At 41.3% G+C, this 25759-nt stretch overlaps 2 protein-coding genes across 6 annotated transcripts in view; one reads left to right on the forward strand and one right to left on the reverse strand.

Moving 5' to 3' along the window:
• The window catches only part of SENP2 (SUMO specific peptidase 2), a 35465-nt gene extending 30040 nt beyond the window's left edge, over positions 1-5425 (reverse strand). For 2 of the 4 annotated variants that reach the window (XM_060419611.1, XM_060419618.1), the window contains exons 1-3: positions 5213-5369; positions 4361-4406; positions 3302-3357 (exon numbers count right to left, since the gene is read on the reverse strand). Coding sequence is in view for 2 of the 4 variants with exons in the window: in XM_060419602.1 (XP_060275585.1) it covers positions 3302-3357; positions 5213-5313 (157 nt within the window). In the remaining 2 variants the exon portion in view is untranslated. Of the gene's footprint in view, positions 1-3301; positions 3358-4360; positions 4407-5212 lie in introns of all 4 variants that reach the window. The other 2 variants (XM_060419602.1, XM_012097712.4) reach the window with 1 other exon arrangement.
• Positions 5426-18664: 13239 nt separating this feature from the next.
• Positions 18665-25759, forward strand: part of LIPH (lipase H) — a 52585-nt gene continuing 45490 nt past the window's right edge. Inside the window, exons 1-2 of one of the 2 annotated variants that reach the window (XM_060419682.1) lie at positions 18665-18827; positions 20515-20698. In XM_060419682.1, coding sequence (XP_060275665.1) covers positions 20695-20698 — 4 coding nt within the window. In that variant the 5' untranslated portion in view covers positions 18665-18827; positions 20515-20694. The remainder of the gene's footprint in view (positions 18828-20514; positions 20699-25759) is intronic. The other variant, XM_004003075.5, reaches the window with a different exon arrangement.

Here is a 25759-nt window from a genome sequence, read left to right on the forward strand (position 1 = left end):
AATGAGTTCCCTAGAATATATACTGTAAAACAAATCTTTCCTAGAGAGATAAGGGCATAAGTTAGACAAGGTGGAACATATAGCTACTAGGTATAGCAGAATTCTATAGGAAGCATTACCATTAACTCACTGATTTGTCCTTACTTTTCAGGCAAGTACCAATACAGTGGACCTAAACAACAACTTACCTAGTGCCTATTCTATCTTGGCTACACTCAGGATGGAAATTAGTAAAGTGTAAGATATGTGGTTCCTAGACATCCATGATGGAAATAAGGCTAGCCTATACTAGAGAAGATGCGTTGAAAGATCTCAGACTCATCCCTCCTTGTCACCAAAAATAAAGATTACAAACTAAGTAAATAAACAAGGTGGAGGGGGTAGATTTCAAATGCTTTCCCAACTTCCTCTTTTTAGCTCACTGTCCCTTTCTCACTTCCTACACTGCTGATTTGTTTTCTACAATTCCTTTTCTATTTCCTAATTAATGCTATTCTAAAGCACTAGCTTGAGTGCTTTAGAACCACATTCTGCTTCACAGGAAAACAGCCTGAAAGTGAAACGGTGGCTTTTAAGCATCAAGCACTCCAGAACATACAAGATATAAAATATTTTCCAGAAAAATAAGTGAATAATTTAAACAACAGGAAAGGTGTGCTAAATGGTAAAGCAGAATCCAATTTTAAGTAATTTGTCACTACAGAATAGTTAGAAGTACCAAAATTTGCAAATGTCTTGTTTCTCATTTTAGGAATAGGAAAGAATTTCAGGTTAACCCTCTAATAATGTTGAGGGATTACACACTCTCCTGAGCTGTAAGTGGGAGAAAAAGGACTTCAGGAATTGGTACTTATCATCCAGACTGCCATCCAGACCTCAGAAGGCAGGAAGTACTCTTAACATAAACAGTGGGCACAAAATGTACTGTTGTATTTTCCTACAAATTTTGTCAAAATCTGAATGTACTCCAAAATTATGTCAAAAAGATTTCATATATTAAAAAAAGAGAGGAAGGTTAGAAGGTCCACTTCATCTGTAAAATGAAGATGAGACCATTTTATTTTGCTGAGACTACACTACATAGACCTCTTCAAATCCCTTTCATCTGTAAGATCCTGAGTCTGCAATTCTAAGCTCCTCCTTATTTTCATCCTTCCTTTTCTTCTCTCCAAAGCAACCAATAGATTCATACTGTCTGATATAGGAGCCAGTATCCACAAGTGGCTACCTAAGTTTAAATTCAATTAAATTGAGTTCAGTTCCTCAGTTGCATAGCCCCACCTGAGGTGCTTGAGTGAGTGAGTGAGTGAGTGAAGTCGCTCAGTCGTGTCCGACTCTTTGCGACCCCATGGACTGTAGCCTACCAGGCTTCTCTGTCCATTGGATTTTCCAGGCAATAGTACTGGAGTGGATTGCCATTTCCTTCTCCAGATCTTCCCGACCCAGGGATCGAACCCGGGTCTCTTGCATTGTAGACAGACACTTTACCATCTGAGCCACCAGGGAAGTCCAGCCATCAATGCAGAGAGTGGCCAGGACTGCTAGAGACCTTTACAATCTCTGCCAGTAAGTACTGTCTGTTACCCACTGCTTCCCCCTTGGGAAGTTTCCTTCTACAGTTTCTAGTCAGAAATCTTTATATTTTGTGGAAATCAAGGAAGGAGGGAACTTTAACTTAGAAGTCCAGATAGATAACTGCCAAAATTATTGCAGGAACCTTCTCTAGTATCACTATCAAATCTTTAACCATATACAGTTATTTACATTTTTCTATAAAATTGACTTTTTTTTGGCTAAACAAATAAAATTGACTTTTTTTTTTTTTTGGCTAAACAAATGTATTTATAAAATGTTACTTTATATTGCTACCATTAATGAAAAGAAACCTCACTTGCCTTATGAGGAAATAAAAACACAACAATATTAAGTTCTAGATAGGCTTGTTAAAAAAGGGACAATTAGGTGGCTAGTGGTAAAGAACTCGCCTGCCAATGCAGGAGACCCCTGAGGGGAAAATCCCCTAGAGGAAGTCTTGGCAACCCACTCCAGTATTCTTGTCTGGAAAATCCCTTGGACAGAAGAGCCTGGTGGGCTACAGTCCATAGGGTCAAAAAAAAGAGTCAGATATGACTGAAGCAACTTGGCACACAAGCAACATGTATTACCCGAATTTTAAATACATGGTAGCGTTAAATTAACATGTTTTCTGCTTAAAATAATCAGAAATTAAAATAACTGAAAAAGATGCAATATTTTTATTAATATGAATAGTTTATAACATAATTCAGATGTTACTTAATGCTATGAACGTTGGATCTCCTAAAATCATTTTGTGAATTATCAGCTATCCTATGTTTTGGGAATACTGTCCTAATGAATTCAGTATAAATTCCTAACTGTCAAAGTCCCTCTGTATTTTGAACTCTCTCTTTTGTCAACTTTTTCCCTAAGTTTTATTTGCTATTTCCTGAACTGCACAACTTTCCCATACTGTTCCCTCTGCCTAGAATGCTTTTCCTTCCTATTGTTCTCTGTTGATATCCCATCTTTCCTTCAAGACTCATCTCACATATTAGCTCCTTCATCAAACATTTATTGAGACTCTTAACCAGAAGAAAATTGGACAGTATTTTGTTGCTACCTTTCTTGTATCATTTATCATATCCTCATGGACATTAGTATTATTTATAATACTTGTCTTAAAACCCCCCACTATATTATCAGACACCTCCTATAATTTTAAGGTACATAAAATAGAGACCCTGTCATACTCATTTTTGTATTTCCTGTGGAACCCAACACATTGCTTAACAGTAAGACAGGCTCAATAAGCACTCATTGGATTTAAATGAAATATTTAACACAGACAGGGCCACTCTTTACCTCATCTGGAGGTAGATTCAATTAACATGCATTTTTGAGAAAGAGGAAAATATTACTATAGTAGTCCCCTGTGCCTTTTCCCTCTAATCTACATCATTTACCAAACGATGTCTAGTCCTTCAGACATAGAGAAGAAAACAATTTGAGGCAGCAGCTTAGATTGATTCACTCAGCTATCCGAGCACCTTTACTTTACAGGAAGATTAGGAATTTTGAAGTGCACTTTCAACACACAGACTTATTTATCTGGAAAGATCCTTAAGTCTCTGGTAATGCTGGTTACCTCTAGAGAGGATAACTGAGTAGAAGAGGGAGAGGAAAGAGACTTGCATTTCACTGCATGTACTTTTTACCTTTTGAATATGTCCACACATATATTTTTCTTACTTAAAAAACTTTTAAAGTTAATATTTAATACCTAATCTTGGTCTTTTGGCTGGTATTTCATCAGTGTCCACTGCAGAAAACAGAGTGCTGAAAAAGAGAAAAGAGAGATATATATGTATATATTCATATCCACACATATCCATTTCTATAAGTAAGCTTACTATTCATACAATACACCATCTTCCATTCACTTTGTCACGAGGTTCAACTGATGTTTACAATATAGTAGGCCTCTAGCATTTGCAGATATAACACTATGGTTCAACTACACGAGAGAGATCCAAAACTCCCTATTATATAATAACCTGTAGTCTGGCTAAAATACAAACATGAAACCGACCAGAAATCACTCACCTAGTAAAGGAATATAGGTAAAAGCTTAGGACTATGTTATTTCTTTACAGAAATGATTTAAGAATAATTTCCTTTTGAAAGATGACACTCCCCACAAGAGAAATTCATTTTCTACTTAACATAGAGGTAGGAAACACAAGATGACAAGATGCCTTAAAAGACAGTTCTCAGCTAGAAAAAGGTGTTATATTTAACTACATTTTTATCATGGAAACTATATTACTAGTGATAACAAAGAATTTGGAAATTCAGGAAAATTTTTGGGCCTATGCTTTAAGGAAGTTAAAAGTTCATGGTATAATCATCTTTCTAACGATGGACTTAAAAATGGTTTACATTTAAAAGTTACTTTAGATTAAGGATGTGTGGTAAAGAACAGGATTTTGATATACAAGTCACTGTTTTCCTGACCAGTAGAGGTAGTAAAAATAATAAAGGACAGGGGAGAGGAAATTAACATTTCTCTATTCAACAAGTAAGTAGCAAGTGCCTATCCAGATCAGCCTCTGCACAAGGCCCTTGGGACAAAATACATAAACACTACCCTTACATACCCTAAGCATCATTTTAAACACTTTACAACTTGTTCTCAAATAATCCTTATATCATCAACCCTACAGAAAGGTCGAAAGAATATGTTGAAATCTTGCCCTCTCTGGAACACATGATGGAATTTTTAGTCCACAACTAATTCATCAATGACCTGCATTCTTAGACTCACATAATAAATAATCACCTTGTTCTCTCAAGCTCCAAGAAACCACCCTCCGACGATCTTGAGGCTTAATAAACAAAAATTAACATTTGATCATTAAAAGTTCAGGGGATTATGTATAGAATTGGTATGGTATTTTATTCTCTAGATTAATTCTTAAAGTAGATGGTAGACACTACGAAACTGGACAAACCAACAAGCCAATGCTAAGAACAACTTTTAGTTTCCCCCAAATTTTAACTTAATTTTAGAGTATAGATTAGTGATCTTTTTGAAGAAATGAAGTACCTATCTTTTTCTCATACCCTAATGCTAAAGCACAGGATCACTCTTCCTCCCTCCCCAGCAAAACACACACACACACTCAAAGGCAAAGTTTGACAGCTGCCTTCCAAACAAGACAGCTACTGCGTCTTGGTGCTAAGAGAACAGTAAGTGTAGCCAAAACGGCTTTGCGCAAACTATGAAGTTCACTTCCCTTAACTGCACTTATTGCGCACAAATGACACTTGGGAGTGTGTTTTGTAAACAATGAGCCACACAAACACAGCATTCCTTCCATTTTTAGTTTTCAACCTAAGAGCAGCAAAATATGATAAAAACTCCATTTGTTGATGGAAACCAGCTTGGACTCTAACAAGAAAGATATTCACCATCACCGACCACTAGCCCCTTCCATCATCAGGAGTCGCATCTGCACAGCGCCGAGGAGCGACTACGTCACCGGGACACCCGCGACCCGCACCTCTAACGCCTCCGCCCAGCTACCTGTTTCTGACGAGCGGGGCCTGCCTGGATGGATCACCGCTACGCCAGCCGAACCCGGGGTGGGGGAGGGGGAGAGCCAGGCCGTGGCTCGGCCCCTTCTCTCACCTGTTCGAGCGCCGCCTCTTCAGGAGGGCCCTGGCAGAGGGCACCGGCCGGTCACAGAAACGGAAAATGGTGCCGAGTATCCTAATCAGCCATTTGTACATACCAGGCCCAAGCAGCAGCGGCGGCCGACACACCCCGAGACGCAAACCCCAGAGCTGTCGCCGCCGCTGCCGCCGTCGCTGCCTCGGCCACCGCCGCCAAAGCTCAGTCGCCGACTTGTGACGCGATCCTAGGGCCCATAGATACAACGTCCCCAGGGCTACAGGCGGCCCCCGCGGGCCCCCGCTTCTGACGTCACCTCCTCCCGCCCGACCGGAAAGCATTTTAGCGCTCAGTCTGCGCAGGCGCAATCTAGATCTCCACCTCCCTAGCCTAGCAACCTGAAAGCCTGGTCCTGGCCCAATCGCTCACGAGATCATAAGGGCTGTGGGCGGGGTTTTCTCTACGGCAGAGCCAGTCCTGAGGCTGCCCGCAGGACAAGGCCCACAGGCCGCACGTGAGGGCTCTCCAACTGAGAGGGAGCGCTTCCAGGCCTGAAACCCGGGTGGTTTATCAGGAAATGTTTGAGTGCACGTTAATTAACAAATGTTTACCCTACTGAAAGTGAAAGTCGTTCAGTCGTGTCCGACTCTTTGTGACCCCCATGGACTATATAGTCCACGGAATTCCCTAGGCCAGAATACTGGAGTGGGTAGCCTTTCCTTTTCTAATTTACCCTACTAGACGCCCTTTGTTTTACACATACTTTATGCCTGGTATTTTACACGCAGCCACCTTCATTTCTCCCAGCAACCGCAGGCGATGCGGAGCCTTGTGCCCATTTCTATTTTTTACTTTTTGTGCCTATTTTTAATAAGGAAACCGAGGCATACAGCGATTAAGTAATTACCTAAAGTCAAAGAGGTAGCTAGTGGTATAGCTGGAATTTGAACCGCGATCTGTGTACCAGCGCCAGTCCCTCGCCCTTGAGGTCTCCTGGGAGAGATATGATTACAAATTACAATACAAGATAATCGGGTGTAAGTAAACTACACTTCAATTAATTTTTAAAAAGATAATTGGCTGCTGTGATAAAGGTGGGTACAAAGTGCAGTAGGAACCAGAGAAAGGAAAACAGTCGGCTAGGGAAGTGAAGGACAGAACTCAAGGAAGGCTTCACAGAAACTTAAGGATGGAAAGTTACCTGCGGCCTACTAGTCTCCCTAGAGCTGACTGCTGCTGCTAAGTCGCTTCAGTCGTGTGCAACTCCTAGCGACCCCATGGACTGCAGCCTACCAGGCTCCTCTGTCCATGGGATTTGCCAGGCAAGAGTACTGGAGTGGGGTGCCATTGCCTTCTCTGCCTAGAGCTGACAGGAAGTGCTAATTACTCTCCCTCTCTTTTTTAAAGGTCCTAGTTCTGGTTAATTATCTACAACAGAAAATGACCCATCCTTTTTAATGGAAAATCCAGTCCCAAATCCAGTCCCCTCCCCCAACACTCCTGAGAATCCTCAAAAGTTTTTATGTCCTACAAAAATCCTCTCTGTATGCACCTGATCCTTAATCTGATCCTCAATTAAGGTCATACCTCAGACTTGCTTGAACTTCAACACAGGCACTCCTCAGTACAGCTTCATCCTTTCCTCAATAAACACTGTTCCTGGATTCCTCTGCAAGCCACCCCCTAGAGTCCCAGAACCACCAGCTACCCTCCAATGGCTACCTCCACACTGGTCTGGGGAGATGGAGGCAGTTTCTAGAGGCTAGAAGCAAATTCTAAGTGTGAACATGGGCTTCTCCTTCAATGCCCTAAAATATAGCTAACACCCGGCTGTTACAGATAATGTGGGAATAAAAGGAGAATTGCAAAGCTGAAAAGATTTAGAAATGGCTATTACAAGGTACAGCATCTAGGGACTTCACCATCCAGAGATTAAGACTCTGCTTCCAGTGCAGGGGGGCACAGATTTCATACCTAGTCGGGGAACTAAGATCCTGCATGCCCCACGGTGCAGTAAAAAAAAAAAAAAAGTACAGCATCTAAAGCCTACTGTCTCCCAAAATTTCATCTCTTCACTCTTCTCAGCAATTTCTACATGTCACCAAAAGAAGATAATTGCCCTTCTACCGTTACCCCAACTCATTTCAGGGGGGACTCTCAAGCTAACTCAAAAGGAGATTACCATCGGCATTATTCTGCAGGGCAGTTCAGCTGTGTCCCAACAGTACATTCCACTAAAGAAGTTGGTCTTTACTATTGCCAAACCAAAAAGACCTCTCAAGTACAGGGAAGGAATTCTCCGACACAAAAGAGCGGTCTCCATTAAAACACAAGTCAGAAAATTGCAAGCCGCTTTAGAATAGCAGCCTCTCCCAGGTTCTGGCCACCAAGATTAGAGAAACATTGGCATCAAGTCTCAGAACAGTGTAGTACAACACCACAACACAATTTTTTTTTCTTTTCCTGCCTCTTTCCCTGCACCCTCCAATCCCAATTCTGAAATAGCAGTCACCAGCCAGAAACAGTGGGAAGGCTGTGAAATTACAAACTTTCGTCAGAATCTCAGGACCTCATCAGCAAATAGTAACTCTGCCAGCCCTTCCCCACACCTACAGCCCCTTGTGTCCTCCTACTTCTCTAGCCACTCTTGGAAATGGAGAAAATGGACTGAGCCTTACAGTCGCTTCCGCCTGGGTCTCGTCGGCTGGTTGGTGCCTTCGATGTCCTGTTGTCCACAGTAGAGGTCTGGACCACTGCCCATCCACTGACCAAGGAGTGGGGTTATCCTTAACCCCAAGTCCACCACTGCCGCAGCCATTTCCAGACCCAGGAACTCTTCACCGGCGGCCCAGAGGAGAAGCCCCAAATCACATGCAGTAACGAAGACACTGACACTTCTGTCCTTGGTTTGCATAATGTGCACCCGTGGACCATCAGAGGAGCTCAACCACATTGCTTAAGGTTTCGTAAGGTTTCCTAACTGGTTACCCTAGTTTTCTAAAAAGACCCCTTCCTCGAGCGAAGATCTCTCCTTCAGGTCTTTCCATGGCCCCTCCCCCGTCTTCCTCAAACCCTACCTCCCCTCCCCTCCCGGAACAATGAAGACCCAGCCCTCTAATCCATTCTTTAGGCTTGCAAATTTTTCCCTTTGCGAGCCTTCTCGGAGTGTTAAGATTTTCTCTCAACTTTGTTTCTGCTGATCCCTGTCGGAACAGAGGTCTGGGCCATGTAGTGGACATGGATAGGAGCCCAAAGATGAGGTATTGTTGGTTTGGGCCTGATGTGCCTAATGTCTACCATAATTCACTACCCTGAAAATTAATTTCCTTCTGCAGACCAACTCCCCTGGTACTCAAGGAAAACGGGCCCTTCTGGTACTGTGACTTTGCACGTGTGCTTAGTCGCTCTATCATGTCCAACTCTTTGCAACTCCATGGACTGTAGCCTGCCAGGCTCCTCTGTCAATAGGATTTCCCAGGCAAGAATACTGGAGTGGGTTACCATTTCCTCCTCCAGAGGGTCTTCCCAACCCAGGGACAGAAGCTGCATCTCTTGTGTCTCCTGCATTGGCAGGTGGATTCTTTACCCCTGTGTCACCTGGGAAGCCCAATGTGACTTTGATCTTATTCAGTTCATCTAATAACTTTGGTCTTATTATGCTGAAAGCAAGTACAGCTTTTGTGTCCTATATTTTATCACAAAATTTGCTCACATTAACTGCAAATGGCTCAGCCTCCCTCATGTAGGGAAATAGCACCAGGCCCTACCTACGCCTACTTCCCCAACTGTGAAATGAGTATCTGTCTCTCAGATCTGAAACCAAGTAGGGCCCTGTGGATCTCCCAGGGATGGAGGCCTTTCTGTCTCTCATTTCTTGTAGGCAGACTCCAGCCATTTTGACCTTCCCTGAGTTCCAAAGGGCAGATTAGAGCAGTTGCTAATCAAGGGAGGGGCAGCCAAGAAATCACCTGAGGCAAGACTAAAGGGACCAGAGAAGATCTTCAAGATTAGGAAACCAATCACCTGAGATTAAGGGCATTCGGAGCCCTGTTCATGCCCTAATCTTGTTAGGTGGTTTAGTCTCAAAATCTTGCCCCAAGAGCTATAGCCTGCCAGTCTCCTCTGTCAGTAGGATTTCCCAGGCAAGAATACTGGAGTGGGTAGCCATGTCCACTTCAGGGGATCTTCCAGATCCAGAGATCAAACCCTCATCTCCTGTATCTCCTGCACTATAGGCGGATTTTTTGCTGCTGAGCCACCAGGGAAGCCTATAATCTTGTCAGAGACGGGGGTGGGGGGGGAGGATGGGGGGAGGTGGGGGGTGGGGGGTGCGGAGGGGGATTAATATTTATTTGGCTGTATTAGGTCTTAGTTGCAGCATGCGGGTTCTTGACATCATGTGTCATTGTCGTGTGGGATCTCTAGTTGTGGCAGGTGAGCTCCAGAGTGAGCAGGCTTAATTGCTTAGAGGCATGTAGGATCTTAGTTCCCCAATCAGGGATTGAACCCATGTCTCCTGCATTGCCAGGCAGATTCTTAACCACTGGAACACCAGGGAAGTCTCGAGACCCCACCTTTGACCCACTGTTATAAAAAAAAGTCTCATTAAGTTCTCTGGGGTTGAAACGTAGTTTTTCGAGTCAAAAACCTGGGGTATCTCCCTTTGCCTGCAAAGTAATAAAGCTATCCTTTTCTTCTCGGGCTTTTCTGGTGGCTCAGATGGTAAAGAATCTGCCTGCAGTGCAGGAGACCCAGGTTCGATCCCTGAATCAGGAAGATCCCTGGAGGAGGAAATGGCAGCCCACTCCAGGATTCTTGCCTGGAGGATTCCATGGACAGAGGAGTGACCTACTTAACAGTTCATGGGGTTGCAAAGATTCAGACACAACTGAGCAACTGTAACTTTCTACTTCACCCCAAACTGTCTTCCAAGATTTGATTCAGCATCAGTGTACAGAGAGGCCAAGCTTTCAGTAAGAGATCTGTGGGCGCATTAAATGTGTTTATGTATATAAAGAGGCTACTTCAATGCCCAGCATAGCTAAGTGCTTACTATTAATAATCTCTTCCCTCTTTTTTTTCTTGCTAATAACTAATAAGTCATTTAACTTACCAGTTCTGCACCCTATATTTCCTACACATCTGCCCCTTCCCCTCTCCAAATGTTACCAGGGCTGTTAGCCTTCAGCTATAATCCTCCCCCTTCACTGAGAGAACTAAGCTGCAGGGAAGTGTTATCTTACAGGAAGCCACCAGAAAAGAAAAACAAGAGCCCACCAAAATCTGTTAGAACCAACTAGGTCCAAGATGGTAGAAAGCCTCTAGTAGACCCTCCTTATTATGTTCATGGTAATATATTTGCGTGATAACACATCCAACAGTTGACAGTTGCTTGGCAACAGCCAAGCAAGCCCACTGAAGGACTGAAATCCAGTGTTATAAAAAGACTGCTGTCTTCCCAAGCAGTTCTTAGATACGTCGTAAATATTCCTCCCTCTTTTTTTTTTGGCCATGCTTATAGGACCTTATATCCCAACAACTCATACCCAATGCAGTGTAAGGGGGGAGTCTTAACCACAGGACCACCAGCAAAATCCTCCTCCTCCTCTTTACTCAGTCCCCTCCTTTGACCTCAACCCTCCTATATATATGGTATCTCAGGTAGATCGAGAAGCTGAGATTCAAGCCAAGTTCCTGTTTCTCATTCTCTGGCCATTGATTAAAGTGTGTGCTGCTTCAGTCTCAGCATCGGTTTTGTTATTAGCCATGCAAATCCAAATAGAAAAAGAACCCTCCCCACTAAGGCAAGACTTTGGCTGGGCCAGAGAGCAAGTTGAGGTCTATAAGACCAATTTGGGAATGTTACCAAATCGCAAGTCCATGTGCTCGATGCACAGTGAGCCCAATCAATACTAAAACATTAGTGTTTTGGACAGAGAAAGGTTTATTACAGGTCCATACAGGAGATAGGAGGCTCATGCCGTCCCATCTGAAAGTTGCTGAAAGCTTTCAGCAAGCCCCTTTAAAAGCAGAAGCTAAGAGGTGTATGGTTAGTTGTTGCAACCTTCTTGGTGTCAGATCGTTTGCTCTTGAGGTTGGGTCGTGGTCAGGTAACGATGTTCCTGCAAATCTCTGCCTGTTATTCTGTCCTGAAAAGAAAGGGCAAAGGTCCAAGGCCCAACCTGCCCCCTCCAAGGTCCCAGTCCTGGTTAAGAGGAGGCAGCTCCTTCAGGGGAAGGTTCCCACACCCTGCCCAGCTGTTGTCCCTGAGGGAGCCAGGCATCCAGCCCAACTGTCCCTCAGCCTCCCCTGGCCACCCAAATGGGAGAGACCAGCTCTCACAGACTGCAGCTCAGGCAGTCGGCCATTGCTACTAGCCACAGAGACAGGGATGGGGGAGAGGTTCACCACTCCTCAAGGCGTAGGCCAAGGCTAGAGGAGGGCCTTAGTGAGAGCCCTGGAGGCCTGCAGGATGCAGTCCCCAGTCCGTTCCCTGGGCCCTCCAGTTCTTCCACGGGCCCAAGACTGCGTGAGCTGGAGGGCCTCCAGGATAAGGCCTGAATCTGCCTCTTACCTCACTCTCCACCTGATGGCCACTGCACCACTGACCCTTGGCTGAATCACTTCCCTAGTGGTCCCTCACTGACAGTTACTTGTTGACAGGGCCCACTGCAGCACTGACCAATAGCTGAGCAGGACAACTAATGGTCACTCACTGACAGATGGTTGCTGGTGAATAGGGCCCACTGTGGCGCAGAGCAAGACTTGTTGCCTAGTAATACGGTGCAAAGTAATGAGGTCAGCAATGGCTGCCTGCTAAGGGCTGTGCTCATCTCACTTTGTTACAAGAGCACAAACCCATCAAAATCACTGTCCTTCAGGGCTTGAGCATTTCTCACACCATTGCCATAGCTGCCTCCCCTTCTCCCCTGCCCGTCTTATTGTCTCTTTGTTGTCTTTTTGTCTTTTTGTTGTTCTTCTTCTGTTACCAGTTATTAAGGAAGGTAAATTTATATTATTGTTGTTCTTATGTATTAATGAAAATAAATTTATAATTCATGTTTCTAGTTTTCTGTTACTGAGCAACTATGGTTGAGTTGATTTTCACCAAATTTGGGATGTTTGTCTGAAGTAAGCCTGACTTGAAATATGTGGCAACCCTAACCCTAAAATTTACTTTGGATGGCCCTAGGGAGAATATCAAAAAGAGAGACAAGTATTTCTGAAAGCAGCTGAAACTGAGGTGCAGACAGATGAGAGGAAAACCTGGCAAGAAATACCCTCCCAGTTTAGACAGTGTGAGCCCCTCAAAGTGTTCACGATGGTTCCAAATGGTCACCCAAGTCAAAGGTCACAAGGATAGATCTTCCAAATTCCAGGGGTGAACTTTTCCATTGAGATGTTTCTTGCACAGACAACTTTATGTGCATACTCCAGGGAATAATTGTCTAATGAAGGTGCAGGATTCTCAAGAGCAATGCTTGGGAAGCCAGCTGAATAAAAATAAAACATGATGTATGGTAGAAGCCAACACAATATTGTAAAGCAATTATCCTTTAATTAAAAAGAAATAAAAACGAAACCTGAGTCTAATAACAGTATTTTAAAAGAACAGTTTGGGACTTCCCTAGTGGTCCAGTGGTTAAGAATCCACCTTGCAATGCAGGGGAGAAAGTGATAGTTGCTCAATCATGTCCAACTGTTTGCAACACCCCATGAAAGCCTGCCAGGCTCTTCTGTCCATGGAATTCTCCAGGCAAGAATACTGGAGTGGGTTGCCATTTCCTCCTCCAGGGATCTTCCTGACCCAGGGATCGAACACGGGTCTCCTGCACTGCAGACAGATTTCTTCACCATCTAAGCGACCAGGGAAGCAATGCTGGGGACACAGGTTCAATCCCTGGTCGGGAGACTAAGATGCCACATGCTGTGTAGCAACCAAGCCTGAGCGTAACAACTAGAAAGTCCCTGCACCTCCTCAGCAGGAGATCCTGTATGACACAACAAAGATCACCTGTGCTGCAACCAACTCAACACAGCCAAATTTTTTTTTTAATTTTTAAATAAAGAAAATAAAACGACGGTTTAAGGTCCAACTAAATCTATAAAACATGGTACCAATGGACTTGAAATACTGAACATTCCTCTGAAAAAGAAATTTTTTTCATGAACTTTACTAAGTAAAAAACATTTTGCCTATGTCTTGCCATTGTGCATACAGGTCTTGCTAGAGCAATCTCTCCTTGAAATGTTCTGAGCAGCATTCCAAAAACAAGCAGTTACTGAAATGACTGAGCTGAGCTTGCATTGCTTTTGTTCGACACGTCGTTTTCAAGGGAGTCATGATTTCTAAAGTGAAGAGCTCAATTCCATGAAAAACACTTCTTAGGCCAGAAAAGTAGTATGTAGATATTTTCCTTCTTGTTTTGTAACAAACTACCAAAAAAATTCATATAATCATGTTACACAAATATATTATTAAATATTTATATAATTTATCACATTATTATACATGGTCATACAAAATATTATTTATTATATTTGCATTACTGTTACCGAGTCCAAGCCAGCCCTTCTTCCTGCATGGTAGGCCAATAAATCCCAGAGATGAGATGTTGAGGCAAGGAATACGACTTTACTTGGGAAAGCTTGCTGAGCAAGAAAATGGCAGGCTAATATCTCAAAATAACCATCTTGTCAGGGTCTAGATTAAAGGTTCTTTTATAGATCCAAGATGTGGGGAGGTGAGGAAACAAAGTGAAAATGCTGTCAGTCGTATCTGACTGTTTGCAATCCCACAGACAGTAGCCTTCTCTGTCCATAGAATTCTCCTGGCAAAAATACTAGAGTGGATTGCTATACCACTGTACCCTCCTCCAGGGCATCTTCTTGACCCAGGAATGGAACCCAGGTCTCCTGCATTGCAGGCAGATATTTTAGCGTCTGAGCCATAAGGGAAGCCCTAAGCCTCTGTCAGAGGGTATATTAATTTCTTCCTTCCTGCCATCTACAGTTGGACAAGGTTCTAAACAAAGGCACTTTAACAGTCGGGTAGAGGGGCAGGGTTCTCTAAGGCAGACCATCACGTATAATTATAATAACAAAATCACTCAGGATGGGGAACACATGTACACCATGGCTGATTCATGTCAATGTAAGGCAAAAACCACTACAATATAAAGTAATTAGCCTCCAATTAAAATAAATAAATTAATTAATTATTTTAAAAACCCCAATAACAAACTCAACAAAAGCAAGTCGAAGAAACAGTTCCAACACGGAGTCAGAGTTGGTTTTTGCCTGTAACATTATTATATATAATAGGAATACATTAACATATAAATGGTTGAACAAGAAAAAAATATCTAGGTTTCCACTGTTTTGAAGACAAAATTCCAATATCCTAAGCATGATATAAAGTTCTTCACAACCTGTCTTCAAATTCCCTCATCATTTCCTATCTCCAAATTACTTTATTGTTATTTTATACACACCAAACATTCAATCCACACTTCTTTATGCTTCCAAGTTTAATCCCTCGGCCTGGAATGCCTTGCCTCCTCCTTCTTCACCTGTGAACTACTACCTAGTCGTTGAAATTCAGCTCAGAGGACACTTCCTGTGTGAGGCTTAGTAGTAGCAGTGGCGGTGGTAGTAATGTGTCTCCTTGAGGGAAGGAGCCATCTCCTATTTTCCCCTGATTATTATTTTTTAAAATTTATGTATTTTGGGTTGTGCCGGGTCTCCGTGGCTGTGCAGGGGCTAGTCTCTAGTGGTGTTCATGCTTCTCATTGCTATAGTTTCTCTTGTCGCTTCACAGGGGGCTCTACAGCATGGACTCAGTAGTTGAGACCCTGGGGCCTAGTCGCCCTTAGTTGCTTGTGGAATCTTTCCAGGCCAGGGATTGACCCCGTGTCCCCTGCATGGCAGGGGGAGTCTTAACCACTGGACCACTAGAGAAGTCCCTTTGTAATATTATTATTATTTTTTTAATGGAAGTTCCAGAAATGTTCAACAAATGAAGGAATGAAGAAATGAAAAAATACAGGCATTTGGAGAAAGTTACCGTGATCTCTGAGGCTTCCCAGGTGGCACAGCAGAAAAGAATCCACCTGCCAAAGCGGGAAATGCAAGAGACACGGATTTGATCCCTGAGTCAAGAAGATCCCCTGGAGCGGGGCACGGCAACCTACTCCTGTATTCTTGTATGAAAAATCCCAAGGACAGAGGAGCCTGGTGGGCTACAGTCCATGGGACTACTGTAGAGTCAAAAGAGTTGGAAACGACTGAAGCAACCCCAGCACACACGGGTGCCCACACCATGATCTCCTTATAGAATGAAAGTGGAAGTGAAAGTTGCTCAGTCGGGTCTGACTCTTTGTGACCCCGTGTGCTATACAGTGCATGAAATTCTCCAGGCCAGAACACTGGAGTAGGTAGCCTATCCCTTCTCCAGGGGATCTTCCCGACCCAGGAATCGAACCGGGGTCTCCTGAATTGTAGGCAGATTCTTTACCAACTGAGCTATCGGGGAAGCCCTTATAAAAAGAATATGAATCAAAGAAATAGATATATCTTGCCAAACCTGGACTTGAAATGAGAGATTGCCAGGCTACCGATGCAGAGGAAAAGACAAAAGGGCATTACAGTGAGTCATATACCAACTTGGAGCCCTAGACCAGGGCGGGAGGGGACATAGGTCAACTTTCCAAATGCTGAAGCCAATGAGAGTCATAAAACCACCTCCCTTCAGTCCCATTACATTTCCATACCTGTTTTTCCTGTCCAGAAGCTTGCTTGCCTCTTTCTACTCTGCTCTCTGTAACAGAGTAGATTTCTAGATTTTAAAAAAAAAAGCCAGTACACATAATACTAAACTGGAAATAAGGAAAATTCTGATGTTCTTGAGTTGTCATTTATCAGCATCATAGTATTGAGAAAATTGACCATTACTCATTTTTATGATGAGTAGCTGATGAGAAATGAAGCAATGGTTTTCCTTAGAATATCTTAAACTAAATAGTATCATTCAAATGGTTAGGAGTTGGCAGATCATTTGGAATTTTTAAAACCCTTTTATTTGGAAATAATTATCTATTCATAAGAAGCTCCAAAATAGTACCAGGATGTCCCTTGTATACTTATCCAGTTCCCCACAGTCATAGCATCTTACATATCATGTCATCAAAACCAGAAATTTGTTTTTGGTAGAGTACATAGACCTCACTTAGTTTTTTTTTTTTTTGGCTGCACAATACAGCACGTGAGATCTTAGTTTCCTGACCAGGGATCCAACCCTTGCTCCCAGCAGTGGAAGACCAGAGCCCTAACCACTGGGCCACCAGGGAAGTCCCAGAGTTTACCATTTTTATATGCATTCATTGTGCGTGTGGATGTGTTGGGGGCCGAATGATTCTAAGCAATCTTATCACAAGTGTAGATTCCTATAATCACTACCACAATCAAGAGAAGGAAGTAATCCACCTCTTAAAGATATTCTCTGTTCTGCCTTTCCTCACTCCTCTCTGCATCCTTTGGAAATGTTTTCTTTGTTTTTTTTTTTTTTTTTTGGCTTATATTGGATGTTTCTCACTAACCCCTACAAAAGGGGATGTGTTCTCCCATTGATTCTTGTGCTATTTTGAATGCTGGAAGTAGGAGCACACAGCTAGGAAGTGAGGGACCTTCTGTGCCCCTAGCAGGAAAATCATTAATAGTAACACAAAGAGGCCTCCCAAGAGACAACCTTCTTATTCCTATAATTGGCCAGTTTCCAGGAAAATGTACATTGGCTCCGACTAGATAATCACTTGGCATGATACCAAAACTGATAGGAATTCAACAAATATTTATCAGGCAAGTACACCATGCCAACAGGGGCGATGCATTCCATAAAACATTCCTAACAGAATGTTGAAACAATGCCCCATTTGTTCTGGGAAGCACTTGTTTTCAGGTTAGTAAAGCTGATTGCAAATGGAAAGCAACAACAACAAAAAATTAGTACCACTAATTCGGTTTTCCTATTTATGATTTTTAGTTTATATCTTCAAGCAGAAGACAAAAGCAGACTTAAGTGATGGCTAAAATTATTCACCGGAAACATCACCGCTAAAATGTCTTCATTCCTGCGCTCCCACAGAGCTTCTCCACGTGGTCCTTCTCAGTACTGTGCAGCTCAACTTTTGAGGGGAGGGAAAGGTGCAGAGGGTAGGTGATAACAACAGTTACCAAGTGGTGAGTGCACTTACCTTAGTAGGAGCCATGGTGTTGAGAATTTTATTTACGCTATCTCATTTAATCCATAAAACAACCTGGTGAGATGTGCAGTTTTATCATCTTCATTCTACAGTTGAGAAAATGAAGAGTTAGAGAACTTAAATGCTTTGGTTAAGGCCAGTCAACTAGTGAATAGAAGACATGGGACTTGAACCCAGATCAGTAGACCACTGGTAGGGAGTCTTGGCATTCATTAGGTCTGAGATGCGACGCAGAAAAACCTGTGACACACAATACCCAGTGATCCTGATGTACTGATTCCTTGGAGAGCATTGCTAGAATTTACTTCCTGCAAGGAATGCGGTGCAGACATAGAGAACTGATACACTTACATGAGCGATGCTGTCACTTCATAAACAGTGTTAAATGACTAGTGGATTTTGCCTATGCTTTGGATGTAAATGTATTCTTAAGTAGTTTCTGCATTTGTTCATCTAGTTTTCAGCTCTTCGGACCGCCATCACAAGCCAGAGAAAGTGTTGCAAGCTCTTGGAGCACAAACTTAGTTACTCCCTATTTTGAGGTGCATGGATTGTGGCCTAGTTCTCTATTTAAAGCTTTTTCATCTTTTTTTTTCTTGAAGAAGAAGAGAAAGGAAGAGGAGAAGAACAGAAAAGAGGGGAGAGAATGGGGAAGGGGGAAAGGAAGAGGGGAGGAGAGGAGGAGGAGAGGGACAAGAAGGAGGAGAAAGAACTAAGAGGGAGATAGGAACTCTGAATGGCAAAAAAATTAAAATTAAGATATATAGAAACATTTATAAACCTTGGCTCCTACCAAGGTTTCTTTTAATCTGAATGGGGTCCCCAAAGAGTTGGGCACAACTTGGAGACTAATCAACAACAACAACAATAAAATCTAAAGACTGTCCTCTGAGAAAAGAGTGTGAAAATAGACATAAAAGGTAATTTGGTATACACAGGCCAACAGAGGACCAGATTTCTTTCATTCACAAAAACAAAAGGGAAAAATATCTCAGATCACGCCTGATTTCAACACACCAAGCCAAACGACTAATAAACCGCCCACAAGGAATGAAACTATTTTGAACTCGTCATTCTGCAAATACGTATTATAATATCTAGATCTGCATCAAATTGTGCAAGGAGAAATACACCTGACCTTTTATTGAAAGGAGGAGGAGTCACATATCCTGAAAGGGTTGGGACCCGCCTGCAGTCCCTGGGGAACTTCCTGTTGTCACCGCACGTCGTCGGGGTTAGTTATCTAAGCTCTGAGTGTAGAGGCTAAGACTCTGGGAAGAAAATCCTTCTTGTGAATGTGACACACATGGGCTCCACTTTCCATATGCTGAGATTATACTTCCTCCTCAGTTTGATGTGCTTAGTGAGATCAGGTAAGTCATTTATTGAATAGTTTTCTTAATTGTTTTTTAAAAATTTACTGTCATTTTATCATCCTAGTTCCTTCACTAGACTTTCCAAGTGTCACACAGTTATTTTTTTTTTCAGGAAAGAAGATATAGAGTAACCTTTTTCTATTTCTGAAAAGACTTTCTTTTTCCTCAGTAGTAAAAGAAACTATTATTCCTTTCAATTAGCCTGTTCTGATGTACAAAAACGAAATATGCTGAAAAATCTAGAGTAGTGTTGCTTTCTTTCATAGTTAATTTTTCTGTGCTTTTCTACTATGAATTAAGATCATTTATGTCCTGGGGATTTAAAATTTTTACTTTAATATCCATTACAGACAGTGTAGGTTTTTATAGCTTTCATGCATCAAATGTTCATTTAAATTATTTTCATTAAAAAAAAACCCATGATTTTATATGTGTAAAACCTCTCAGAATGGTGTCTGGTATATTGATAACTTAAAATTATTGTACTTACAGGCATACATATATACAAAATTATTAATCATAATGAATAAATAAAAATTAACACAGTAATGTTTGCAACAAAGTAACAACAATTAAATGAAAAAAATTAAATAAAAAGCTCAGCACTTCTCAGGTTTTTAGAATCCAGTACTTTTTCACATAGTTTAAGTAATGAAGATTGGTATAATTTTTCTGAAGGGAAGTATGCTATACATTAGGACCCATAAAAATGTTCATGTCCTTTGAACTAGTAAAACCATTGCTGAGAATTTGTTCTAAAGAAATATCTTATAAAAGAAACAAAAAGAATCTTTTATACAAAGATGATTCTATGTCATCTGTAATCTCTAAACTAGATACAACAGAAATGTTTCTACATGCAGGAATGGATAAAGTACAATGTAACAACTTTTTAAAATATGTAACCTTCCAAATAATTCTGAGGCTATGCAGAAATGTGCAACCATGTTTATAATATAACATGTCATATTATAAAAGAAGTCAAAAAAGCAGAACTCAAATTTGTAGGTAAACTAAGATTACAACTTAGTTGTAAAATCATGCCAAAATCATGTATGTATGCCTGTAAATAGTTTCAATGGGAAATGGAAAAATTATTTGTTAGTATTTCAGGCTTATAATAAATTTTTCTTAATTTGTGCTTTTTTTTTAAATTTGTGCTTTTGAAGTTGATTTAATAGTAAGTTAAAATTAAAATATTGATAATATTTGGAGAGGGAGGGGGGAGGTGGGGTTCAAGATAGGAGACACATGTACGCTAGTAGCTGGTTCATGTCAATGTATGGCAAAAACCACTACAATATTGTTAAGTAATTAGCCTCCAATTAAAATGAATGAATTAAATTATTGTAAAGAGACATTAAAATAAATTAAAATCTATTAATTAAATTTTAAATAAATTAAAATAAACAAATACATTTACAAAAAAACAAAAAATAAAATATTGATAATATTTTAAATTGAGAGGTCACCATTTTAAAGTTTGTGTTTATTATCACAATTTTTTTTAAGTAAAATAGATTTAGAGATAGCTAAAGGGGAGTGGGAACTAACCTTAATACAAGAACCTGATGGCATTTTGTGGGTACTTTCTTCAAGTCTCCCATTATATATTTCAGTTACAAAGTTGGAACTTAATTTTTTGTGACCTGCCTCTTTTAAAATATCTTTTTTAATTTTTAAGACCAAGTCTAGTTGATTTACAGTGCAAGAGACGCAGGAGACGCGGGTTCAGTCCCTGGGTTGGGAAGATCCCCTGGAGGAGGAAACGGCTACCCACTCCAGTCTTCTTGCCTGGAAGATTCCATGGACAGAGGAGCCTGGAGGGGTTCGCAAAAAAACGAGCAGGACTAAGCGACTGAGCATGAGTAAGATAAGTTATTATAAGATAGTGAGCATAGTTCCCTGTGCTATACAGAAGGTCTCTGCATGTCAGTTTACCTCAAATTCCCAATTTATCCCTCCCCCATCTGGTAACCATTGACCTGCCTTTTTGCGTGCTAAGTTGCTTCAGTCATGCCTGCCTCTGTGCAACCCTATGGACTGCAGCCTGCCAGGCTCCTCTGTCCATGTGATTCTCCAGGCAAGAGTACTGGAGTGGGTTGTCATGCCCTCCTCCAGAGGATTTTACCAACCTAGGGTCCGAATCCATGTCTCTTACTAGTTCTTTACCACTAACGCCATGTGGAAAGGTTTTCCTTAACATTATCTCATCAGTAAAGTCTTGCTTTAAGTCATTCCACAAGACCTACTGCTAACTAATGGAACCCAAGCAGATCAAGATACATCATGATAAACTTCCATAGCTAGAAGGAAAATACTTAATTATTGCTGTAAGCTAAATCCAGTCTTCTTAGTATTTGCAAAACCGTGATCTGAGAACTTTCATGGGGGAGGATATTAAATAATAAGCAGAAATTATCAATCACAGATACAGTTACTTAATGTTCTTCCCTTCCTTGGCTTGCAGTCCAAAAATGAACAAGTGATTAAGATGTGATTCTGAAATCCCAAGAATACAAGTCTTTTACTTTCAGAGATTTTTATTTTGTTGCTCTAACCTTCATGAAATCATGATGGGAATTTTGGCCGTACTCTTACCAGAGTACGAAGCAATGGCTGGCACACTCTAGAATCATTTGCAGAATTTGTTGAAAATGCAGAGTATCTCCAGAGATCCAGACTCAGCGGGGTCTGGGGTGAGGTCCTGGAATCTGCATATTAAACAAATTCACAACACTTTTTGGCTTGCAGGTGGTTCAAGGAAGAGAGGCTGATAAATGTTATAATTTTTTAAAAAAATTTTATCCTGGACTATAGTTGATGTACAATGTTGTGTTCATAAGTAATTTTTAAAGTTACCCTGCTATCAAAATTTTGACCTATAACAACTTGTGCAAAACTAGGTAGATATTTTCCTAGAGAATACCTTTGTGCCAAATTAGAGAAAGAATTATCTCCTCAAATATTGGAAACTCCCTTCAGAATGATTTATAACTCCGTGTGTGTGTGTGTGTGTGTGTGCATGCACGCCACTGTGTGACTCACCTGTCTCCAGGAGAAACAAAGGTGACTAAGAGGTGGAACATGAAGGTGCATATTTTTTGCACATGATTAAGAGATCAGAGTAAGGAAATTTGGCATCTCATTTGTTTTCTGGGTTATATCCTAAAGAAATTCAAGCTGGTCATTAAAAGCAGAGACATCCTTCCAATGAAGAAGGCATTCAGCCCATTTTTTTCTTGCCTGTCTCTGCCAGTATAAAAGAGAAACAAAGATATTCCATCAATTTTGGCCCTGGCTAACTGTGAACCCATCTCAGTCTGGCTCAGGATGGATTTTTAATGCCAAATTTGGTGGTGTTCTCTGCATAAAAAATGTAAACTGAGTTACTTTTCAGATTAAAAAGAAAAATTAGTAGAATTTCATTGTAGGAACATGTCACCTTCCCCTTCCGCTTCTCTCTTCAAAGTAGGAGTCCAACTCATTTTCTAATTTCTCCAAGTCAAAATTTCTGGACTAAAGAGATGTTTATTTCTGAGACTTTTGGAAGTTCCTGCAGAACAATGTTTTTAAGCAAGCTTAAGAGTGTGCTCAAGTGTGGGTTTCTGGAAAGCTCCTGGCTCCATCAGTCAACATGTGGTGGGCTGTGTGTCCTGGACACTGACTTGGCATCCACTGCCCAGAAGGCTAAATATTCAACAGTGTATTCCTTCATCTACATCTGAATCTCAGTATTTTTAGGCAGCATCGAGTCAATATACCTGTCTGTGGACCTCTGTTCTAAAGAAGTTATTCATACACATTTGCGTCATGTTTAGAGGTGGGCGAAATGAGAGCTGGAGCATGCCTTGGAACCTAAAACTTGACAGGAAAGAAGTGTAAGTCAGACCCTCCCTGTTTTACTTCCTGACTCAATATGGTGCATCAGGGTGAAATTAGGTAGAATTTTACTGCCGTCACGGGGGTTTGGAGGTTGGTGAACTGAACTTCACCAATCATGCGTCTGAGAGAAATTGACACTTTGACTTTTGATAAGCTGACTCGACCATATGGAGAAGTCTAATAGGAACCTGTCTTTGTTCACTGACTCTCATCGAACCTCAGAGCCTTCTGTCCTCTTGCCCCACTCACAATTGCTTTATCGGTGGGGTATTTCCGCCTACAGTTCCATCGTCTCCCTTCACAGACACCTCTTTGGATGTGAATGAAGAGTTTCCTCTTTCTGTAGGAGTTTTCCCCAATCAGACACGTGGGAGCTGAAATCGGTTCTTCTAAAGGCAAGTAGAAGCCAAAAGCCAGAACTGAGCATGACCCCAGGATAGCATGGGCATTTAGCATCAAGACAGTGTATCTTGTGAATACAGAGCCAAAGGATCCCTTGGAAGTTTATATCAGAAAGGAAGCAAGGTTGTCAGTGATCAGTCTGAGGGAATCACACTTTTCTATCCAACTGAGACTCACTCGAAATAAGCCAATCTAGGGAAATAGATTTCTCCCTGTTTTTTTGATTGTAGCCTAAGGAAATGTAGCTGGTGGATAAAAACAAGAGATGTCTTTCCAACCAAGAGGACATTTTGTGTAACTAACTCAACTTTCTGTGGTAAAACAAAATGATAGTTATATTTAGTCCCTAAGGCTGAGAATAAGAGTAATTTATTTTGTACAGAAACAGCTAGCCAGGGCTTTATTTAGCTTGCAGTGGTAGAAAATGGAGGTCTGTCAACCTCAGTTTCCAAGGTGAAAGAAAGCAAACTGGAAAATTAGGAGCCTGATTTCATTGTGACCGAAAAATGAAACTTCTGCCCAGTCACCTCCAAAAGACTTTTTATCTTTTTTCACTTAAAAAATTTTTTTTATCTATTTATTTCTGGATGCACTGGGTCTTCGCTGCTGCTCGGGTTTCTTTTCCTCTAGTTGCAGCAAGTGGAGGCTACTCTCTAGAGCATGTGAGCTTCTCATTGCAGTAGCTTCCCTTGTGGAGCTCGAGGCTCCAGGAAGCATGGGCTTCAGCCGTTGCAGTTGCATTTCCCAGGCTCTAGAGCACAGGCTCAGGAGTTGTGGTGCACAGGCTTCGTTGTTCCGAGGTATGTAGGATCTTCCCGGACCAGGATTGAAACTGTGTCTCCTGCATTGGCAGACAGATTCTTCACCACTGAGCCACCGGGGAAGCCCCACCCTTTTTAAAAATTCTTTCCATGAAAGTGTGAAATTACAGGAGCAATTTAAAAAAAAAATCAGTTTTATTAAGATATTATTCGCAATCCACCCATTTAGAGTGTTTTCTAATAGATTCACAGATATTTGCCACTGTCACCAGTCAATTTTAGAGCTCTTTCATGACCTCAAAAGGGAACTGAATACCTTTTACTGTACCCCATCTCGCCATCTCCTCCCATCCCCAAGCCCTAAGCAACCACTAATCTACTTTCTGTCTGTATAGATTTCCCTATTTTGGACACTTCATATGAATAGAATCATATAATATGTGGTCTTTTGTGACTGACATCTTTCACATGTTATAGTATTTTCAAGATTCATCCTTATTGTAGCATGTGGAACCATGTTTGTTACCTAAAAGGTATTTATTAGCCAAAAAAACCTGCTTGATATAAAGGTGAAAAAACACCTATCTGATTAACATTCTAATTACAGGAGTAAAGTATAGTTGGTGATGGACAGGGAGGCCTGGCGTGCTGCGATTCATGGGGTCGCAAAGAGTCGGACATGACTGAGCGACTGAACTGAACTGAACTGAAAGTATGGTTATTTTCAGGTCTTTAAAAAAAAATGTTTCTTAGTTTATTTTTCTGGCTGTGTCGGATCAGGTGGCAGTTGCAGCACACAGGCTGTCTAGCTGTGGCACTCTGGCTTAGTAGTTGAGACTCATGGGCTTAGCTGCTCTGAGGCATATGGGATCGTAATTCCTTGCAACTGCCCCTTCATTGCAAGGTGGATTCTTAACCACTGGACCATCAGGGAAGTCCCTGTTTTCAGATATTTTAATTAAAAGAAATGTAAATTTCTTGATATATTAATTTTTTTAAATCAGGGTTGTCTTTGGTTAGTTAGAAAGTCCTGGAGAATTTGTTTTCTTAGGTAGATACCTCTTGTCCTTTCAAAGGACATCTTGTCCTCTCAAATCAGCTAGTTTGAAGATCTTAGAATTTCATTTCCTAAAGGAATGCTAGAGTGGGCTAAATGGTTAGGAATAAGGGACCAACTTTATTTTAATATGAGAAAATTGATGATCCAAATAGATTATTTGTTTTACCTTGTCAGGGAGAAGAACCTCATTTGTATACTGGCTAATAAAGCTTCCCTTTTCCAAATCCTTGGTTGAATTAAGGAAACTAAAATGATGGAAGGAAGGAATTTATTTAGCACTTGTTTTATGTCAAATTTCATACTAAGTGATTTATTTATTTAGTCTTCATAATCCTATGAGATCAATACTATTAACCCAATTTATCAATATCATTAACAATTACTAGTTTGGGGGACTTCCCTTGTGGTCAAAAGTGGCAGAAAGTGAAGAGGAACTAAAGAGCCTCTTGATGAAGATAAAAGAGGAGAGTGGAAAAAGCTGGCTTAAAACACAACATTCAAACAACTAAGATCATGTCATCCAGTCCTATCATTTCATAGCAAATAGATTCGGAAAATGTGGAAACAGTGTCAGATTTCTAGGGTTCCAAAATCAATGCAGATGATGATTGCAGCCATGAAGTTGAAAGAAACTTGCTCCTTGGAAGAATAGCTATGTCAAATCTAGACAGTGTTTTAAAAAGCAGAGACATCACTTTGCTGACAAAGGTCTGTATAGTCTATGCTATGGTTTTTTCTGTAGTCATGTATGGATGTAAGAGTTGGACCATAAAGAAGGCTGAATGCAGAAGAATTGACACTTTCAAACTGTGGTGCTGGAG

The sequence above is a fragment of the Ovis aries genome, chromosome 1 (assembly GCF_016772045.2).
Source record: "Ovis aries strain OAR_USU_Benz2616 breed Rambouillet chromosome 1, ARS-UI_Ramb_v3.0, whole genome shotgun sequence".
Taxonomy (NCBI): Eukaryota; Metazoa; Chordata; class Mammalia; order Artiodactyla; family Bovidae; genus Ovis; species Ovis aries.